Raw genomic sequence first — 22,417 nt, forward strand, 5'->3', positions numbered from 1 at the left:
TTTTCATCTTTTTATGCACGTGCTCCCGAGAAGTATTTTCGTTCTTTTTGGGGAAACATGGTCACTCTCACCAGAGTATGTGCAGCAGGTCTTGATGGAGGAAGTTCTGTGGAAACTCCTCTAATGGTAGCAGAAGGGAGGAGAATGGCCACGCCGGGCCCTGGGGATTGTGCCTGGTATCGTGGAATCTGGTCGCTCTCAGCAGGGATCAGAAGGGCCGTTTGGCCAGAAGCAGCCTGGCGGGGACAGTTAATCATCAGATGGGGTGGCAGAGGAGTATTTATCTTGTGAGCAGCTGAGCCCTACTGGAAACACATTGTCTCGGGTTTGTCTCTCCTCATCTAAAGCGATTCATTACTCACCTACAGACGCTGTCACCGAGTCCAGCAGCTGTGATGACTGGCTTCCTCAGTCCTCCTGACAGAAATAAAGAGGAAAAAATCTTTTCAGTACTATATCTTCAAGATTTGGGTTTTTTTTTTTTTTTTTTTTTTTTTTTTTTTAGAGGAGAGCTAGAGAGAGACAGATAATGGAGTTGATTTTCTATTCTGAAATGTAAGATGTATTGCTGTTCAGTAGAGTTAAAGGAAGGTTCTTTAAGGGGAAGCCTAATAAGCTTATGACCACAGAATAATTAGCATGTTTGGTTTTGTTCTTGTTTGAGAAATACCTCAAATAGTGTAGAGACGAGGTATGTTTTTATTCCCTTACAGATAATCATAAATGACTCCTCTCTCCCCCCCCAATACTGAATCAGTGTCATCAATAAATGAATGTGTTAGAATATTTCCCTTTGCATAAAGTAGAGCCCACCTTTGACCCCATGCTGCCCTCCCATATTCACCCCTGTGCTCTTTCTTCTCTCAGTAAAATTCCTGGAAAGAGGAGCCTCTACCTTCCTGCTTCCTGATCTCTCTTTACCCAGCGTGTTTGATTTTGCAATATCGTTCTGTGAAATCTGACCATGCCCCTTCTAGAAACACTTCCCTGGCTCAACTTAATATTTCACTGCCTCCTCACTGCTCTCCTGGCCTTTCTTTCCTGCCCCTCAGAGTTGGATGGCTTAGATCGTGGCCTTTATATTAGTTTATTACTGCAGAAGAACAGACTGTCACACATTTAGTGGCTTTAACAATACTAGCTTGTTACTTCAGAGTTTCCGTGGGTCAGGAGGCAGGCAGGGTACAGGTCAGCTGGCATCTGCTCAGGGTCTCACGGGCTGAAATCCAGGTGTTGCCAAGGCTGTGATTTTGGCATCTTCTCCACACTATCATGCCCTGATGGGGTGGAATTCACTTCCTTTCATTTGTAGAACTGAGGTCCTTTTTTACTGTCAGCCAGGAGTAGCTCTCAGCCTCTAGATGTCACCCTCAGGTCCTAGCCATGTGTATTTGTCCTAACATTCAGCTCACTGCTTCAAAGCCAGCAGTCTGCTAGGATTGGGTCTCAAAGTTTAACCTGATCAAGAGAGTGACTGTCTCATCATCTGTCACGTAGTGCAACAGTCAAACGAGTGACTCTCTCAGCACATGCACAGGTCTGTCTGGACCCAAGGGAAGGAATTTTATGGGTGTGTACAGCAGGAGGCAAGATCTTGAGAGCTGCCTTGGAATTCTGCCATCTCAGCCCTTTCCCGCCTCCTACTGAATCCCCGCTCTCATGTCATCTCGCTCTATGGTTCTCACTTAGATAGTCTCACTCCCTGTTTATAGACTTCTATCCAGCTGCCTGCACATTATCTCCACTTGGATGCCCATTGGGCCTCTCTGAGTTGAAATCACCAAAATGGAACAGTTGATTCCTTTATGGCAGGATTTCTTTGATTGGATATCACAGAAACTTGACTAGGTTTTTTAAATAAGTAAGAGTTTAATCATTCTCACAGTGCAGGAAAACTGAAGGCAGGTAGTCCAAGCTGATGTAGCAGTTCTGTAATATCCATGTTCCAAGCTGCTTTTATCTTTCTGCGTCACTGCTTTTACCTTAGCATGTGACTTTCACCCTCTGGTTACAACATAGCTGCTGCCCCTCCAGGCATTGCATGTTGGCCCTCCGAATGATATTGGCGTTTTTTTGTTTTGTTTTTGTTTTTGTAAGAAGGAGAGAGTGAATATTGGATAGGTACCTTGCAGTATCAGCCACATCCCCACTCATGTGGTATTTGACTTTACTGCAAATGACTCGAAAATAAAAATAACGATGACCTTAACAAGTGCATCTTTATTTCTTGTTCACATAAATGTCTAAGGCTGGTGTGGTCCTCGGGGACTCAGGCTTTTGTGGCTTTCCCGTTGCCAATAGAAGGCTTCCAGCTCACGGTACAAGGTGACTACTGCAGGCCTGTTACATGGGCAGTTCAGCCAGGAGGGAAAAGGAAAGAAAGAAGGAACAGGCCCTCCCTTTAAGACCCTTCCTGCAAGTGGCACATACATGTGTGTTTACCTGCCTTTGTCCAGAATTGAGTCACATAGCTACATGTACCTTCAAGAGAGGTTGGGAAATGTGTTCTTTGTTCTGGGTGGCCATGTGCTCAGCTGAAAATCAGGAGTTCTGTTCTGTAGAGGAAAGGGACAGTGGCTTTGTGGCGATAACTGGTGTTCTCTGCCGTCTACTCTAAATTTGGCATTCTGCTACCTCTCAGTAAACAGGAGGCTGCTAGGTGAGGTCAGAAACCTAAAACAGTGAAGGTCTTGGAGTCATTCTCATCACCTCTCCTTTTCATGTACTCCTACGACCTTCAGCCTCTCCCCACTTCCACTGCCAAGACCATAGTCCAAATCACCTCTTGCCCGAACTCCTGCAGGAACTTCTGACTGGTCTCGCTGCTTTGATTCCACCCCCATATAGTCCATCTTATTCATAGAATCTAGCATGAGCTCTTTAAAGTGAAAATTATATCAGGTCATTGCCTTGCTTAAGACATTCTGTTTGCTTCTCATGCAAGACGATAGGCAAATTCCTACCGTGGCCTCCAGGGCCCCACAATGTCTGGTGCTGCCATCTCTCTGAACTGTCTCCTCCTTGCTGAATTTTGAACACGAGCCTAGGCCCTCCTTTTCCATTGCTCTGTCTCTGTAGTGACATTCCTTCTCCTTACTCGACTGATTCAGATGGCTTTTCCAACATTCTCACTTCTCACAGGCCCTGTCCCAGCTGCTCCCCAACACACATTATCTGTTACTATCTGCCCTCACCTCGTTTTAGTAACTTGTTCACTGTTTGTTGTCTTCCTGGGTGTGCAGGGTGCAAGTCCCATGCGGGCAGGAGTGTCTCTAACACACAGGAGAGGCTTAGTGTCTTTTGTTCCGTGACCTTCTCCAGGGGCTCTTTGTTTTCTCTGGAACTTACTTTTTTCTGATAGATAAAAAATAATGTACTTTAACGAATCCTGAATTTATCCATCTCCTCCATACTCTCTGCTGCATGGACTCCACCTTCTTCCTCAAGGGTCCCTTCTCAAACCATCTAACATCTGGCTCTAGCCTAGGCTGATAGTTCTCCAGGCCTGCTGTGCTCAGCTGCCCTTGGATTCCCTTGGGGGTAGGTGTCCTGATACCTATTTTTCCTCTTCTTTGCTTTAATCTCTCAGTTTTCTGGAATTTGTATAAAAAAAGGCTTGGGGAGTTCCCATCGTGGGTCAGTGGTTAACGAATCCGACTAGGAACCATGAAGTTGCGGGTTCAATCCCTGGCCTTGCTCAGTGGGTTAAGGATCTGGCATTGCTGTGAGCTGTGGTGTAGGTTGCAGACGCAGCTCGGATCCCGCATTGCTGTGGCTCTGGCGTAGGCTGGCGGCTACAGCTCCGATCAGACCCCTAGCCTGGGAACCTCCATATGCTGTGTGAGTGGCCCTAGAAATGCCAAAAAGACCAAAAAAAAAAAAAAAAAAAAAAAAGGCTTGGGAGGTAAACATCTCACACTTAACTGATAGTATGCTCGTCCTAGAAATCCATGTCAAATTACATCTTTGAAGCACTGAACTACTAGTATCCACTGTTGCCGATGATGTGTAAGTTGCCAGTGCAGTTCTGCTTCCTTTGTGGCCAACCAATGTTTTTCCCTATCTACTCAGACTATCAGGAGCCCTTGATATTCTGAAATCTCAGTAGATAAGTGTCAGTAAGTGTGGGTCCTTTTTTGTTCATTATCTGGCAATTAGTGAGTTCTTAATCTGAAGACGTGTTTTTAGGTCATAGAAAATTTTTTTCTTTGAAAATGTCTTTTATTCTTTACAAAAGACTGATTACTTTCATATTAAATCTCCTAGTTTAATGCTATATGTGTTTTTTCACCTACCTTTTCATTTTATTTATTTTGCACTTCGAGAAACTTCCATTCTTTTATATTCTGCATTTTTTATTTTTTGTAATTTTTATTTTATGGTGGAGTATAGTTTTTATTAAAGTATAGTTGATTGACAATGTTGTGCCAATTTCTGCTGTATAACAAACTGACCCAGTCTCATATATATATATATATATATATATATTTATATTTATATTTATATACATACACACACAGAAATATACATTCTTTTACTCATATTATTTTCCATCATGTTTTATCCCTAGAGACTGGATATAGTTCCCTGTACTATACAGTAAGACTTCATTCCTTATCCATTCTAAATGTAGTAGTTTGCATCTATTAAGCTCAAACTCCTAGTCCATCCTACTTTCTCCCCCTCCCCCTTGGCAACCACAAGTCTGTTCTCCACATCTGAGTCTGTTTCTGTTTTGTAGATAGGTTCATTTGTGCCATATTTTAGATTCCACATGTAAATGATGTCATATGGTATTTGTCTCTCTTTTTCTGACTTACTTTTCTTAGTATGAGAATCTCTAGTTGCATCCATGTTGCTGCGGATGGCATTATTTTGTTCTTTTTTATGGCTGAGTGGTATTCCATTGTATATATGTACCATATCTTCTTAATGCATTCATCTGTCGATGGACATTTAGGTTGTTTCCAGGTCTTGGCTATTGTGAATAGTGCTGCAGTGAACATAGGGGTGCATATATCTTTTTGAATTAGGGTTTTGTCTGGATATATGCCCAGGAAATATATTATAGTTGATTAACAATGAACAGCAAATATCCATACTTCATATATACTTCATATATCCATACTTCTTCAGATTCTTTTCCCATATAGATTATTACAAAATATTGAGTAGAGTTCCTTGTGGTATACAGTAGGTCTTGCTGATTATCTTATTTTTAGACACTTAAAATAGTGAATTTTATTGAATGTAAATTTTTTCAAGTATAGTTAATTTACAATGTGCCAATTTCTACTGTACAACAAAGTGATATATATGATATATATATACATACACATATATGGAGAGAGATTCTATTTTTAAATATTTTATTAAAATAATAATATTTTATTAATATTTTCTATTAAAATAATTAAAATATTTTTATTAATATTACTTTCCACCATGGTCTATCCCAAGAGATTGTATATAGTTCCCTGTGCTATATAGTACTTCTTTTCCAGTTTGGGTTCCTTTTATTTCTTTTTTCTTCTCTGATTGCCGCGGCAGGGACTTCCAAAACCATGTTGAAAAAAAATAGCCAGAGTGGACATCCTTGTCTTATTCGTGATCTTAGATGAAATGCTTTCAGCTTTTCACCATTGAGAATGATGTTAGCTGTGAGTTTGTCAGATATGGCCTTTATTATGTTGAGGTAGGTTCCCCTCCATGCCCACTTTCTGGAGGGTTTTATCATAAATGGGTGTTGAATTCTGTCACAACTTTTCTCTGTATGTATTTATATGATCATATGGTTTTTATTCTCAGTTTGTTAATGTGGTGTATCACACTGATTAATGTTGTGGATATTGAAAGATCCTTGTATCCCTGGGATAAATCCCCCTTGATCATGGTATATGACCTGTTAATTTATTTTGGGGTTTGGTTTGCTAGTATTTTGTTGAGGATTTTTGCATCTATATTGATCAGTGATATTGTCCTGTAATTTTCCTTTTTTGTGATATTTTTGTCTGTTTTTCATATCAGAGTGATGGTGGCCTCATAGAATGTGCTTGGGAGTGTTCCTTCCTCTGCAGTTTTTTTGAAAGTTTCCGAAGAATAGGTGTTAACTCTTCTCTAAATGTTTGATAGAATTGCCTGTGATTGAGTTTTCTTACGGCGCAGAAGGTTAAGGATCCCAAATTGTCACTACAGCAGCTCAGGCTGTTGCTGTGGCATGGGTTCAATCCCTAGCCCAGGAACTTTGGCATTTGAGCACAGACAAAAAATAAAATAAAGCATTTGCCTATGAGGGCATCTGATCCTGGACTTTTGTTGTTTGGAAGTTTTTAAATCACAGTTTCAATTTCCATACTTCTGGTTAGTCTGTTCATTTTTTTCTGTTTCGTCCCGGTTCAGTCTTGGATGATTATACCTTTCTAAGAATGTGTCCATTTCATTGGCATATTGGTGCGTGTAGTAGTCTCTTATGACCCTTTGCATTTCTGTGGTGTTATCTGTAACTTCTCCTTTTTCAATTCTAATTTTATTGATTTGAGCCCTCTCTTTTTTTCTTGATGAATCTGGCTGAAGGTTTATCTATTTTATTTATCTTTTCAAAGAACCAGCTTTTAGTTTCATTGATCTTTTTTTCTTTGTCTCTATTTCATTTACTTCTGCTCTGATTTTTATGTTTTATTTCCTTCTACTAAATTTTTTTTTGTTCTTAATTTCTCTAGTTGCTTTAGGTATAAGATTACATTGTTTATTTGAGATTTTTCTTGTTTCCTGAAGTAACACTGTATTGCTATAAACGTCCCTCTTAGAACTGCTTTTGCTGCATCCCATAGGCTTTGGATCATTGTGTTTTTATTGTCATTTGTCTCTAGGTATTTTTTTTTTTAATTTCCTGTTTTGTTTCTTCAGTGATCCATTGGGCTACTAGTCATCTCTGGTTTTTGGCACAGGCTAGGGCATAGTCCTATCCCTCCTATTGTCGCCTCTTCCTTTTATGCCAGTTCTGAGCACAGAGCCTCTCAGGCTGCTGAGAAAATTAGCATCCATACCTTTTGCAGTCTGTTTCCTGAGGGTGTCTTGGCTGGGGCTTCCTCTTCTGTTTTCATCATCATCAGGCTCCTGTCTGTCTCTTTTTTTTTATGATTTTTATTTTTTCCATTAGAGTTGGTTTATTTTTTCCATTAGAGTTGGTTTTCTGTCATTTTTCTACTGTCCAGCAAAGTGATCCAGTCACACATACATATATACATTCCTATTCTCTCATTATCCTCCATCATGCTCCATCACAAGTGACTAGACATAGTTCCCAGTGCTGTACAGCATGATCTCATTGCTTATCCATTCCAAATGCAACAGTTTGCATCTATTAACCCAAGATTTCCAGTCTATCCCACTCCCTCCCCCTTGGCAATCACAAGTCTGTTCTCCAAGTCTGTGAGGTTCTTTTCTGTGGAAAGGTTCATTTGTGCCATATATTAGATTCCAGACATAAGTGATATCATATGGTATTTGCTTTCTGTTTTTGACTTACTTCACTTAGTATGAACATCTTTAGTTTTGTCCATGTTGCTGCAGATGGCATTATTTTGTTCTTTTTATGGATGAGTTGTAGTCCACTGAGTATATATACTTCATCTTCTTAATTCATTCATCTGTCAGTGGACACTTAGGTTGTTTCCATGTCTTGTCTATTGTGAATAGTGATGCTATGAACACATGGGTACATGTATCTTTTCTTTTGGAAAGTTGTTAGTCTCTTGCTGGGCAATTACTCTTTCCTCCTTGCCTTGTTCTCTTCATTATTCTGTGTCCTATTCCCTTTGGCCTTTTTCTTTTCTTTTTTTTTTTTTTTAATGTTTACCAGAATTAAATTTAGGTATATGAAACAGAAAGTCCAGATACCAGTAACCTAAAAAAAGAAGGAGGGTTTTTCTTTTCCCTCTTAGAAAACAAGTCTGGGGTTGGGCAGTCCAGACTGTTGTGGCAACTCTAGGAAGTGCACAGGCACTGACTCTTTTTTTTTCTGTTCACTCATCTGGGCATCTGTCATTCATCCTCAGAGTTGCCTTATGGTGGCAAATGGTCTTGGCGGCTCCAGCCATCATAGTCACATTCTAGGCAGGAAGGGGGGTGAAAGAGGAATAGGACAGAAGATACAAGCCTGCAGAGTCTTCTCCACTTTAAGAGAGTTTTTATGGCAGTTCCTGCTGTGGCACAGTGGGTTAAGGATCCGGCATTATCTCTGCAGCAGCTGGGGTCACTGCTGAGGCATGGGTTCAGTCCCCAGCCTGACACAGTGGGTTAAGGATCCAGCATTGTTGCAGCTGTGGTGTAGGTCATGGCTATGGCTCAGATTCCATCTCTGGCCCAGGAACTTCCATATGCTGCAGGTGCAGCCAAAAAAAGCTAAAAATAAAAGAGTTTTTATGGAAAGCTTTTTGCAGTGATTTCTGATTACCTTTGACTTCTACTTTTTGCAAGGGAGTGTGGGAGATATAGCTTTTTCAGCTAATTTAGCTAAATACAGTATTATTTCCGATAATTGAATAGTTGGATTGGTGAGGAAGATAAGGAGGATAGGTTTAGATTGGTAGCTAGCACTTGCACACTGTGTTAGTGGCACTTTAGGTATGGAGGGTGGAGGCAAAGATAGGCTCAGCCTAATGTCTTGAACTAGAAGTGCTGATCTTTGAAATCACAGGACTTCTTCTTTTTCATGATGTGCAGCAAATTTCAACCTAGAATGGTTAGTGGTGAATATTTGCTTATGTAGGAGAAGACTGTTTATTAGTTTTAGATGCTAGGGTTTGACTGTGTGCATTTTCTTAGAGATCATTATGCCATTTCTTGGCATGTGTAGTAAAGGAGCACCCTCAGTAACCTCAGTAGGTTTTCTAAGTTTTTAATTAGAACGTTAAAAGTCATTCCATTTTTGGAGTTCCCTAGTGGCCTAGTGGTTAAGGATCCAGCATTGTCACTGCTGTGGTGCAGATTAAATCCCTGGCCTGGGAATTTCTGCATGCCCTGGACAAGGCCAAAAAAAACCTAAAACCAAAACAAACAAAGTCATTCCATTTTAGATGCAGTGTGTTAGTTTTGTATGTATTGCTGCTGTAACAAATTAGCACAAACACAGTGGTTTAAAACAACACAAATTTACTATCTCATACCTCTCAAGGTCAGAAATCCAAATTGAATTTCATTGGGTTAAAATCAGGGAGTCAGTGAGCTGTAGGAGAGAATTCATTCCTTTAACTTTTCTAGCTTCTAGAGTTCACCCAGGCTCTTGGTCCTTTCTCCATCATCCAAGCCAGTCATGTGGCATCTTTCAGTTTCTCTGACTCTGGTCCTCCTGCCTCCTTCCTTTTTTTTTGTCTCTTTCTAGGGCTGCTACTGCAGCATATGGAGGTTCCCAGGCTAGGGGTCTAATCAGAGCTGTAGCCGCTGGCCTACGCCAGAGCCACAGCAATGCCAGATCTGAGCCATGTCTGCGACCTATACCATAGCTCCTGGCAACGCCGGGTCCTTAACCTACTGAGCAAGGCCAGGGATCGAACCCACAACCTCATGGTTCCTAGTCAGATTTGTTAACCACTGAGCCACAACTGGGACTCTGTCCTCCTGCCTGCTTCTTATAAGGATCTTTATGATTATATTAAGCCCTCCCGGATAATCTAGGCTAAACTCTCCTTTGTAAGATACTTAATCAGATATGCCAAGTCCCTGGCACTGTAAGGACATAGTCACATGTTTAAGATTTTCATGTAGGATGCACCTGTGACAGACAGCTCTAATTCTACTTCCAATAGAATTTTCCTTTATCTATTTGGCCCCTTGAAATTGCTGCCCAAAAAGCCTTGACTGAGAACCATTATTCAGTTTTCATGAACAGAATTTGGACCTAATGCTTAGCAATGTTGGAAGGATCGGTCTTTTTTTTTTTTTTTCAAATAGAATTTTAAAGAAATTCTCCGTATGATGCAGTCTAGTTCATATGGCATTTCCAGAGACAATGATTATAAAAAACTGTATTTTGTTTTGCTTTTTTATGTGTAACATATACACAAAGACTTTTGGTTAGAAAAGTCCTTCCAACCAAAATTTTGTTGTATTAATTGATTTGGGAAATTATAACCTTCTATATTTTCTTTATAATTCATTTACAGAACTTGTAATTTTTTAGAAAAAATAATTCCAATCTGAAATACCAGACGTTGTTCAGCAGTAACAACAACTACCAAAACACAAAACACTTGTCCTAAAACCCTAACACGTAGGACAGCTGAAGGAAGAATTTTTGACAAAATTTCAGTGTGTATGTATTTTTCTTTATCATTTTATTGGAGATAGCACTGGCTCACTTTCTTTTATTGGCTTTTCCCCCAAATAATGTCTGTATAATTGAAAGACGTTTTCTATTTTTTTTTTTTTCTGTTTCTATCTTTGTAGCTCAAGAAATGTATTAAAACTCCAGAAATCCCTTCTAAACATGTTCGCAATTGGGTCCCTAAAGTCTTGGAACAACGTCGACAAGGTTTGGAAACATATCTACAGGTAAGCTGTGTTTAGATCCTCCATGTAACATAGCTCAAGTAATCATATATCTCAGTTTTCTTCCTCAGAACTTGTGAGTGAGATGCAGAATTTATCAAGCAATCGAACATTCTAGATTTAAAGAAAGTATAAAATTATGAACAGGTTGTTGGTTCATTCTTTTGGCTTTAATCAGGTTTTATTTAAAATTGGTTATGTGGATTGGGAAAGTGAAAATTTAGCATAAAAGTAAAAACTGATAAAGAGCGGGTCTATTTTTCTGTTCAGTCTTAACAAATTACAGTTTGGTTTTTGTTTTCCCCTCTAAGATTTCTTGCTTCCTCGTAGCATTCCCAGCCTTCAGGTCTTGGATGTTGGGGAGATAATGAGAGGAACTGCATTTTCAGTGGGCCCGGCTAGTACATCTATGGAATCAAACTGAGAACGAGTATATAAAAATTGCCTCTGATGAAGTACCAACTTCTCTGAAAATTAGGATGTATACTTTTAAAAGAATGTATAGGGTGCCCTGTTCTGCAGCTAAAAGGAGTAAATAGAACCACCTAAGTAAGGTTAAGACAAAGTAGTCTTGACCAAGTGAAAGAAAAAGCAGAAGGAAAGTGTGGCGCAGTGTCAGCTTCTCTTGAGTCTTATTTATTTATTTATTTATTTATTTAGCTTTTTAGGGCCACAACCAAGGCACATGGAGGTTCCCAGGCTAGAGGTCAAATCGGAGCCACAGCTGCTGGCCTACGCCACAGTCACAGCAGCGTCAGATCTGAGCCGCATCTGTGACCTACTCCGCAGCTCATGGCAACGCTGGACCCTTAACCCACTGAGTAGGGCCAGGGATCGAACCTGCGTCCTCATGGATAGTAGTCGGGTTAGTTTCTGCTGTGCCATGATGGGAACTGGTCAACTTCTCTGAGTTTTAAAACCAAATGGGCGAGAGTCCTCAGGTGAGTAGTCAGCTTAGTCAGTGTTAATCCAAAGAGCACCTCGCCAGGCAAGTTCTGGGGGGAGGGTGGGGGGGTCAGGGAGCCCTGTGTTCAGCCAGGACTCCTGAGTCCACTTGAGGGGCTGACACATGAGAATGACCAAGGTGAACGTTGCCAGGGTGGATGGAGTGGCCTGGGGAATCTTGGCTCTCAAAAAGAGAAGAGCTAGACATCACCTTGGAGTTACAAGCTTACCGTGGTGCTCTGTCCATCTAAGACCTGTTGCACCAAAGAAGGCAACATGTCTTAGATGGCAAGATCTAAGCCATGACTGCGTTTCCCCATTGCTGTCCTCATAACCCTCTTTAGCATTAACCTTAAGTGGGTTCTGTTTGGGTGCGGAACCATGGACTGCATGAAGCCAGGATGCCATGTCCTCTACACATCTTTTCTCTCTGGTTGTGCCTGAAGGACTAGCAATTAGAAGCAGAGGAGAAGCTGTTGCAACCGGTTTGTACTTGGTGGTCAACTCACAGGACTCTCCCCCAGGAGAAAGATGCCGAGGGTCCGTCCCTGGCCTCCTGCAGTTTCCCTGGTGTTGCCATGCTCCAGCAGGAGAGCTGACATGTAGAGGCTGTAGGGAGCGCAAAGAAGGGCTCTCTTCACTGCTTTTGTTCTTCTGCTTTGGGACATGGTGAATGGGTTGGTCCTTCACTGCCTCTTCCTGCGAGCGGGAGACTAAAGGAAATGGGGACCACAAATGACAAGACAGTGTGTGGTCATGTGCCTTGAGACTCTGTACATGGAGCTATGAGACCTCCAGAGCCTCGGGCTACACTGCAGAGTAAAACCAAACCAAAAAAACGAAAAAAACAAAAAAAAAAAAATGAGACTTTTTAGATGTATGCAAAGGGTAAAAATGCATGTTCTCTATAATTAAATGGAATAGATAAACAATGCATTCTAATTTGTAGGCCAGATTTTCCACAGATATTGTGTATCTTCAAGCTTTACTTCTGCAGAAAGCTTTGCTCTCCCCCCACCATTGTATTTGACACATGACTTCCATTACTACTTAGTGTAAACATTTTAAGTTGTTTGTGCTTTGGATATAAATATGGGGATAAAATCATCTGGCATAGAGAGGAGTTTACAGTGCCCCTCAAATTGAGCTTAGAATTTTCTATTCTCAGAAACAGGGCTTGAAAGAGGTGGTTGAAGGACCGAGAAGGCTGGTTTGCTCTTGTGCACTTAATATTCAGTTTGTTGTCAGTGAAGTCCTGACAAAGTTCAAGGCAGCTTTTTCTTCTCCCTCTTCCCCCCGATTCTGCTTGCATGCGGTGGGAGCTGAATGCAGGCTACAAAGATGAGTGTGAATATTTGATCAGCCCCCAGTGAAATGAAAACCCTGGCTTAGGTGTCATTCTTTGTTAGCTTTTGGTGTTTAAGTCTCTTTGAAAGTGAGACAGTTCTTGCTCTTCCTTCTACTCACCTACCTAACTGCAGTTAGAATCCCACTCACCCTTGGTACCGGCCTGAACTTCAGTGTAAGTGCCACAAACACGTTTCAGCAAGCACCATCCTGCAGCTAACCCATCTCACCTCGAGGCAGATAGGATGGCCCTGTTCAGGCCTGTAAACCTGAGAAAATATTAATATTCCCAAGCCATAACATCTTTTTTTTTTTTTTTTTTGGTCTTTTTTTGTCTTTTGTTGTTGTTGTTGCTATTTCTTGGGCCGCTCCCGTGGCATATGGAGGTTCCCAGGCTAGGGGTTGAATCAGAGCTGTAGCCACCGGCCTACGCCAGAGCCACAGCAACTCGGGATCTGAGCCGCGTCTGCAACCTACACCACAGCTCACAGCAACGCTGGATCGTTAACCCACTGAGCAAGGCCAGGGACCGAACCTGCAACCTCATGGTTCCTAGTCGGATTCGTTAACCACTGCACCACGATGGGAACTCCCAAGCCATAGCATCTTAAGTTCACAGGGGAACCTTATCTAATCCAGCTTGTCTCCTGCCCTTTAATTAAGTTCAGGATCATCCCTCCAGTCTCAGTTTATCACCCATACAACAGACAGATTAACTCCCAGAACAGCCAAAGAAAACTCCTCCTTTTGTCCAGGAAGCACCTGAGACTCTGGATGGGTTTATCCCACATTTTCTAAGTTGGCCCAATCTGCTCTTTTATTTTAGAGATGGAAGAACAGGTCTAGTGGGTTAAGAAACTTGCCTCCTTTCCTGAAGTATATTAATTAAAGATACAGGACTGGAACTTTAGTTTCTTAACTCCCAGTATAGGCTTGTGGCAATGCCAGATCCTTAACCATCGAGAGAGAGCCAGGGATTGAACCTGCAACCTCCTGGACACTGTAACGGGTCCCTAAGCCTCTGAACCACAGTGGGAACTCCTAGAAACAAAAATCTTAAGAGTAAATTAATTTGGGTTTCCCAAACTGATCTGCCCATCAACTATTACATGGTTTATACAATAGTTTTATCTCCCAGTTTGAGATAACTTTACACTTTTCCTGATTCTCCACTGAAACAAACATCTAAAAACTGAAGAAAGAATGAACCCCAACAGTTAGGTAGTGGATGGGCCAGGAGAAGAAAAAATTTTTAGCAACTTTCTGGAAGAGGGAGTGTTCTGGGAGCATGTGAATGGATGCAACAGTGTGAAAAGCGGAGCCTGAACTCTGCCATGAGAGCCTATGGTGGATGTGGAAGGCAGCCTGCCTGCAGTGATTCTGGAAAGCTCCTGGCTTAGGGTCAGAGGTGAAGCAGAGGCCAAGGTGAGCAGTGAAACAGAACAAGTGGGTGATTCAGGGTGTGTACATGGGACAGGTACCCAGGCCAGTTATTCTGCACAGAATACATCCTGATACTTATGACCAGGCCAAAAATGTTTTAAGATTATTTTCTTGAGATATTCCCTTGTGGTTGAGTGGAAATGAATCTGACTAGCATCCATGAGGATGCAGGTTTGATCCCTCAGTGGGTTAAAGATCTGGCATTGCCGAGATCTGTGGTATAGGTTGCAGACGTGGCTCAGATGTGGTGTTACTGTGGCTATGGTATAAACCAGTGGTGGCTGCAGCTCCAATTCGACCCCTAGCCTGGAAACTTCCGTGTGCCACAAGTACGGCCCTAAAAAAAACCAAAAATAAACAAACAAACAAAAAAGATGATTTTCTTGAAAACAAAACCATATGACAAAATACTAAACAGAATGGCTGAGCAAAGCTAAAGCTTCTAATGAGGACCTCAGAAGACCTAAGGTGACAGCCCTTTCCCTACTTCCTTACCTCGAGGAAAAGCCCACCAGACTGCATGCTCCACCCATACTGTATTTCTCCTTGGAAGGAAGCCAGTGGTGAGCACTCCTGCTGACCTACCAGCAGAGGGAAGCCACCCAGGTAAGCTTTCTGCAGTGAGATCTGATAACCAAGGATTGCTACGCATTGAAGAAAGAGACCAAGGTGAATGAAAACACTGACTCTTCAGGAAAGAGGTCATCCAGAACACAACATATATCTTAAAAATTGATTTAATAAATCTGGAGAGCTTCTCAAAGGTATTACATCCAAAGATGACACTAGGCTACTTTTGTAAAAGGAACAATCACAAGACACTTGAGAATTCTTAGAATTACTTGTTTGATCCAGTTAAAAACATTTGGGAGTTGCTCTCTCTAGTTGGGAAACTGTTCCATAGAGTACAGAGACAAAAGCTGTTGACAAAAGACAGGAGACACAGAAGACAATTCAAGTCTGATGTTCTGGAGTCCAAGAGAGAAAGAAGAAGGAAAAATACAAAAGTAGGGACGAGAATAAGCAAAAGGAAAACACTTGAAAAAACTTCCCCAAGCTGTAGAAATATGAGCCCTTATATATACAAGGTTCTCCAAGGGTAGAGCACAATGAATGAAGAAACCCTGTAAGGCCTAGACATACCCAGCAACATTTCAGTAGATCAGAGATGAAATCCTCAGTCTTCCAGAAAGAAAAGACAAATGGTGGACAAGACTGATGTTTAGTTGTGGCTTTATTTCTTTATTTGAGACGGCTTTAATGGGTAGGTCCCTCTCCAGTCTTCAGTAACAATATTAAACTGCAAGGTGGCATAATTTTTAGACAAAGATTTTTCATAGGGATTTTGCATATATTACTTGTGCCATTTGTTGCAATAATGTGAAGTTTTTCTTTCTGAGAAAGGCACCCACATCTTATGTCACGTATTTAGGAACAGCGGTTGTTTAAGTTTTCACCTTTTTCATAAGGAATAAAAAGTAATTAAATGTACAGTGAATTTTAGAAGCTAAACAGAATAGCTCTTAGAAACCCATGACTAAGGATAATTGAAGCTAATATTAATCCCTAAAAAAAAGGTTCATTTGAAGAAAACAGTGCCGCAGCTAGGGTCAGGTTGGTTTGTTATATAGTAGATGTAAGGTACTGTCTTCAGAAGACCCTGTTTACCTGATTAGCTGCCCCTTATTTATATCTTTAAATTATACTTTGCAGTATAATGTTCTGTTTGGTCAGAAGTCTGTGCTGATCAAAGAGTCTTGTATTTTTAACTTTTTCAGTAGTGCATGAAGCATCTGTTAAAGTTGACCATGTGTGATTGAAAATGTGTGTTCTCTAATTCTTGAGTGCAGTGCACTATATGTAATCAGATGAAGTTTTTAAAGCAAGTCTCATATCGTAACTTGGCTGCTTGATCTTTAAGAAAGAAGAAAAGTATGTTAAAATTCTTAGTTCAACCATCCATGTTTTTCTGTTAGTCCTTCTTTTCTGAGTTTTCCTTTTCTTGCCTGCCTTTGGGTTGTGGCAGATGTTTTTTCCCTTTTTCTCTTCCCATTTCCCCCTCTGTTAGTATATGTCTATGCTTTTAGTGGTTACCTATTATCTTTAGTTTCCTCTTGAATGTTACAAGGATCTTAGAATGTTTTAAGTTCTGATCACCGTGGATATAGGACTGTGGTTTGACAGTTCAGTTTTTTCTTTGTTTGTTTCCCCCAGCACTAGGAAAATGTTGTGACACGTTTTGGCCTACATGATTGCTAATTGAAAAAAAAATCCACTGTCATGTTAATTGTTTTTCCTTTATATGTAAAATTTTGTTTTAAAATGGCTGTTTTCATAGTCTTTGTGCCTACCTCAACCTCTAGCATGGTGAGGGCAAGGTATTTGTTTATTTTGTTTACTGAAACAGTATTACCATTCAAGTAATGTCTGTGCATTCGAACAACTCTGGACATAGAATAGATGCTCCAGAAATGTTAAAGGAAGGAAAAAATAAGGAAAGATTTTTATGCTCAAAAAATAAAAATAAAATGTCAATTTTCAAGGTTTTACTTTTGCCATTGGTTTTCAGAAGTTTAATTATGATGTGCCTTTGTGTGTATTTCTTTGACTTTGTCCTATTTGGAGTTCTTCTAGCTTCTTGAATCTGTAGGCTTATCTTTTTTGCCACATTTGGAAGTTTTGAGCCATTATTACTTAGGGTACTTTTTCATCCCTTTTCTCCTTCTCCTCTTCTTCCAGGATGCCAAAAAACAGGAATATTAAAATTTTTGTTACAGTTACACAAGGCTCTAATTTTTTATTTATTTTTATTGTTTCCCTCCACTGGTCAAGTTAGATAATTTCTGTTGTTCTATCCACTGATTCTTTGCTCTGTTCCTTTCATTCTGCTCTTGAACCCTCTCACTGAGCTTTTTCTTTATATTATTGTATTTTTCAGTTATTTAATCTCAGTTTGATCCTTCTTTATAGTTATTTTTTGCTAAGGCAAAAAGATTTTTCTGTGTTGAAGTTCTCTGGTTTTTTTCTTTTGTTTAAAATGTGTTCATAATTAGTCTTTGAAATGTTTTTATCATGTCTGCCTTAAAATCATCATCAGACAATTTTAACCTATCTCTGTCATTTCAGTGTTGGCATGTATTGATTAACTTCTTCATTCAGGTTGAGATCTCTCAGGTTTCTAGTATGATGAGTGATTCTGGTTTAATCCTGCACTTTTTTGCATTATGTTATAAGATGCTGGATCATATTTAAAGCTTCTATTTTAGCCAGCTTTTTCTGATGCTGTTTGGTCAGGAGAAGGTGAGGTGCAGGGGGCTCAACCTTGTTTCTACCAGGTGAAGTGGAAGGCCAGGTTCCTCACCTAGCATCATGGACAGCTGGGTAGTAGGAGTACTCCTCATCACTGCTGAGGATGGGAGTTCTAGCTCCCCACATAGTCTCCACTGATCCTGTATGGGTGGGAGGTGGGGAACATTGCTGGCTGCTGGGGATGAAAGTCCTGGTTCCTTTCTTGGCCTTCTCTGATACAACCCCAGCTCTTTGTGCTTCATTCCCTGCCTCATGAGGGTGGAAGTCTAGGCTTTCCACAGGGCCTTTGCTGGCATGAGTGGAAGGGGACCACCGTTTCTTCTGTGGTGTTTGGCTGGAGTAGAGCTGTTTTATATTGAAAAGTTTTCTGTCTTGCTAGACTATCTCTTTTACAGTCCTTTTGCTGGGATTTTATTGGGGCTTTATTGGTCTATGTTGGTATTTCCTGATTCCTGGCTATTTCTGCACCAAGTCAAGAAATATGAAGCAACATAAAAACACAGGAAAGATTAAACTCATCACTGTGTCATTCCTCCATCTTGGAAAGACTCCTTTCTTCCTGCAGCCTTTCATAATTTTCTTATGTTTGCTTTATATACAGTGTCCAGTGGTTTTAGTTGTACTTAGCAGGAAGAATGGGGGGAAAGTATGACTATTGCATCTTATTGGAAATAGAAGTCCATCCCACTGACTTTTGAATTTTAATATTATAACTTTTTATTTCTGGAGTTCTACGTGTTTTTTTTTCCCCCCTCTAATCTACCTGCGTGTATGTTTATTTTTAAGAGTCCTTGTGTTATTTTGCTTACATTTTCAAACCTCTGTTTTATCTCTTTAAGCACATTTACTGTCAGTTTCTCAGGAAAAACAATCCTCACTGTCTATCATCTGAATTTAGTGGACCATGCTTAGTTTTTTCTGATTTCAAGGTGTCTTATGAATAATTTATACAAATTCAAATAAAGAGATAAGAAGGACAACTTTATTAGGATTTTTATTGGAATTTCGACAGGGCAAATCCAAAGTCTTAGTCCTTATTTTCCTGGTTTTTAAAGGCAGCATCCTTTGAACAGTACACCTAACTGCTCCTCAGCTGCTTTGCAGAATGTGAAATGTAAACCCTCTTACTGATTCCAGATTTTAAATACCTCTCTATTAGGTTCCAGTGTGTCACTGCTTCTGGTTCTTTTCTTTGGAGATGCATTGTTAAAATCCCGAACTTCTATGGTTAATAGTTTTTTTAAGAGATAAGGGTTAACGTCTTTACCACATAGTTGCAAAATATTTTCATTTTTAGATTTACAAACACCAATTAGAATGACTAAATCATTGAAATTTAAAAAAATTATTTTATCTCTTTCCTTCCAGTCACCTTTGTATATCCTTTTGTCAAGCAGAGCATTCATCAGATAAATCTTGGTGCACAAACATCACAATAAGTGGAAGAATACTGTTCCATGTTGTTTTAGTGAAATGAGATTATCCAAGTTCTTAATATAAAGTGTTGTACTTAAAACAATTCTAACACATAATTAGCACTACTTGCCTTTTTAAAGTCATCTGTCAGTTTTCTCTGATTCATTTAGAATCTTCTTTTTATCTTTACTGTTATTTTATTGTACTGTAGATCTTTATTACAATAGTTATTCTGTATCAATTATTTTTTGTAGATGTTTTAATTATTTATTTATTTTTTTGGCCATGCCCATGGTGTGTATAAGTTCCTGGGCCAGGGATCAAACCCAAGTCCAGGGACCTGAGCCATAGCAGTAATACGGGCTGCTGCAGTGACAACAGCAGATCCTTAATCCCCTGCACCACAAGGGAACTCCTAACTAATATTTTTGAGGTTTTTTTTTTTTAGTCTGATAAATGTAATAGCTCATATCTGCATAGGTCTAAGTTGACTGTTATTTCTGCTGGTTCTTGATGATGGTGCTTTATTTCCTCATAGTATATGTGTGTAGTTTTTTTTACTTGTTTGTTTGATTACAAGGATACTAATCAATTTCCTTGTATCTTGATCTTTGGAATTTATTTTCTGTGATCAGGGTTGAACTGAATTTACATGTATGTTCTTTTTTTTTTTTTTTCCTGCTTTTGTCAATTACACGGGAACACTGTCAACTGCAACATCATAGTTTGAGGATTTTTTTCAGTGGAGGGGGGGACTACCAGAAGGCATCAATTTAGGCTACAAACTTGTGAAGGGGCCAATTTGTGGTGGTGAGTTCTCAAACTGATAGAGGAGGAGTTCTCCTTTCCACAGAACCATGCTTCTCAGTGGATTTGTCTCACTCTCTCTTTCCCTGAGGACTTATCCTTCAGCAGGTTTATTTGGAGCTCACCCTTAAGCTCCCCTACACCCACCTACCTTGAACAAACCTTAGGTTTTCTCTTCATTCTATGTCTACACACTCCCAGATTGGATGCTAAAAGTTACAGAGTTGACAGCGTGCCCACAGGACCGAGATGTATGATTCCTAACAATTCCTCAAGATAATCTGAGCCTTCGTAATGTTTGATGCTAAATCACTCCTCATGGTCAGCCAACGTCTATGCTGGAGACTTTACCAAGCGATGACGTATGTACTTTCCTATAACACATTCTTCAAACATGCACAGAGAGGTCTGGAAAACAAGTTTAATTGTTGTACTCACTGAGATTTTATTTTTAAATTTTATTAGAGTATGGTTGACTTACAATGTTTTATTAGTTTCAAGTGAACAGCACAGTGAATGGCGTCATGCATATAAATATATCCTGTCAATTCTTTTTCCCATATAGGTCATTACAAACGATTGAGTAGATTTTCCTATGCTATATTGTAGGTTCTCATTAAATATCTGTTTTATACAGTAGAGTGTATATATTATTCCTTCCCTCCCTATTCTTTCTATAAGATTTTATTTGACAGTGGATTTTATAGCCTATTCATTCAGGAATTAGAATATAGTTATGCAGCAACCTCTGGTAGGGTCCACCTGTGGTAGAAAGTGACTGGTCATCCAGAGAGTGCTTTGCTTTGCTTTGCTTCTCTTCTCTTTTTTTCTACCCTTTTCTTTTTTTTTTTTTTTTTTTTTTTTTTTCCCCTTTCTTTTCACAGCCATAGCCACAGCATATGGAAGTTCCTGGCCTAGGGGTTGCATTGGAGCTGCAGCTGCAGGCCTACACCACAGCCACAGTAATACTGGATCCTAGCTGCATCTGCGACCCTTGCTGCAGTTTTTGGCAATGCCAGATCCTTAACCCACTGAATGAGCCCCCATGTCAAACCTGCATCCTCATGGACACTTTGTTGGGTTCTTAACCCACTGAGCCAAAAAGGAACTCCCAGAGAGTGCATGTCAGCCAAGCTGGAACATACACCTTTATAAAATGCAACTATTATACTTATACACATGTGGCATAAAATAGACCTTCAGCATTCCAACAAGACAATCCCCAGAGAGGCTGGATCTGACTCAAAACATGTTTTTTTAAAAAAGGATATAGCCTATATGTAGGCTTAATGTTACAGAATTCACGAGTAATAGAGTCTCTCAGTCTGCCTTTGACCCTTTTTAACCAACCACCTCCAGTGCTTCAGAAGACATTTTCTTGCAAAGTAGGTGCCTTCCTACTTTCTCGCAAAGTGGGTGTCCTTCCACTGGACATGTTTTCCAGCCTGTTATGCTTCTCTTCCACCAGCTCCTTTACTCTCCTCAAGACAAGAGTCTGTGGTAACTTGGTCCCTTTCCCCATTATGCAGGGGAAACTGCTTCTTAAATGTTGGAATGGTTTTATTTTGAAACAGGTTGGGTTAACAGCTGCTCTGCTGCCTCATCCCCTGCTGCTACATGCAGTTGGGTGAACCAAGTCTCTTAGCCCAGAATCTTGTGGTCATGCAGCATCAGCCAGGCATGTCTGGTACCACTGTGAGTCTTCGCAGAAGTGATCTCTCACTTGGTGAGAGGTTTCTGTACTCGTTGGAACATGCCCTTAAACATTCTGTGAACCATATTTTCTTACTTCCATATTTGAGTGTATGTGAGGGGTTATTTTTCACAGCTGTAAAATTACTTACAAATTTGATATTTTTCTCTTAAATTATTAAAAGTGTCTGTTTTATGGCCAACAGCCATTTTATGGTTATATATTTTCATCTTTTCTTCACTTCTTTAAAAAGTACTAGTGGAGTTCCCTTGTGGCTCAGTGGGCTAAGGATCTAATGTTGTCACTGCTATGGCTCAGGTGGCTGCTGTCATGTGGGCCCAATCCCTGGCCTTGGAACTTTCACTTGCCACGGGTTTGGCCAAAAAAAAAAAAAAGAAGTACTAATGATTACTATTCTTTTGGTGAGCATTTTATCCAAGTCCTGTACAGACCCCAAAGTTTTTTTGGTTTTTGTTTTTCAATGACTTCATGAGAATTATACGGTAGGCATAATTCATCTGAGAACAACAGACGAAATCATACTGAACTGAGATTCAGTTTTTAATGGTTTCAATGTCCATTTACTAGAGAAAGAGCTTCCTCTTCTTACATCAGCAAAACTGCAAACTACTAGGTTTCAAACTCTTGGGATTGTGAGCAGTCAGAACTGTGAAGTTTAAGTTTAGAACAGTTTTCTAATTAAGAGGTGGGAATTATCATAGCCTTTAAGTTAGTTTTACATCTTAAAGGAATGTTCTTTTTATCTATTTATTTTTATTTTTAGGGCTTCACCTGCGGCATATGGAGGTCCCCAGGCTAGGGGTCCAATCAGAGCCACAGCAACTCGGGATCCGAGCTTTGTCTACAACCTACACCACAGCTCACGGCAACACCAGATCCTTAACCCAG

The 22,417-nt window shown here is 40.1% G+C and overlaps 1 protein-coding gene across 14 annotated transcripts in view; it reads left to right on the forward strand.

Annotated features, from left to right (window-relative positions):
- SNX24 (sorting nexin 24) overlaps positions 1-22,417 on the forward strand; it is a 157,727-nt gene that overhangs the window by 87,354 nt on the left and 47,956 nt on the right. For 12 of the 14 annotated variants that reach the window (XR_014838643.1, XR_014838647.1, XR_014838646.1 and 9 more), the window contains exon 3: positions 10,447-10,551. The exons of 1 other annotated variant lie outside the window; for it this stretch is intronic. Coding sequence is in view for 4 of the 13 variants with exons in the window: in XM_005652943.4 (XP_005653000.1) it covers positions 10,447-10,551 (105 nt within the window). In the remaining 9 variants the exon portion in view is untranslated. Of the gene's footprint in view, positions 1-10,446; positions 13,134-13,437; positions 14,657-22,417 lie in introns of those variants that run through there. One more of the 14 variants, XR_014838644.1, reaches the window with a different exon arrangement.

The sequence above is a fragment of the Sus scrofa genome, chromosome 2 (assembly GCF_054392235.1).
Source record: "Sus scrofa isolate SSC_HxYL_T2T_F1_AM1 chromosome 2, Sscrofa_HxYL_maternal_Yorkshire_Landrace_v2.0, whole genome shotgun sequence".
Classification (NCBI taxonomy): domain Eukaryota; kingdom Metazoa; phylum Chordata; class Mammalia; order Artiodactyla; family Suidae; genus Sus; species Sus scrofa.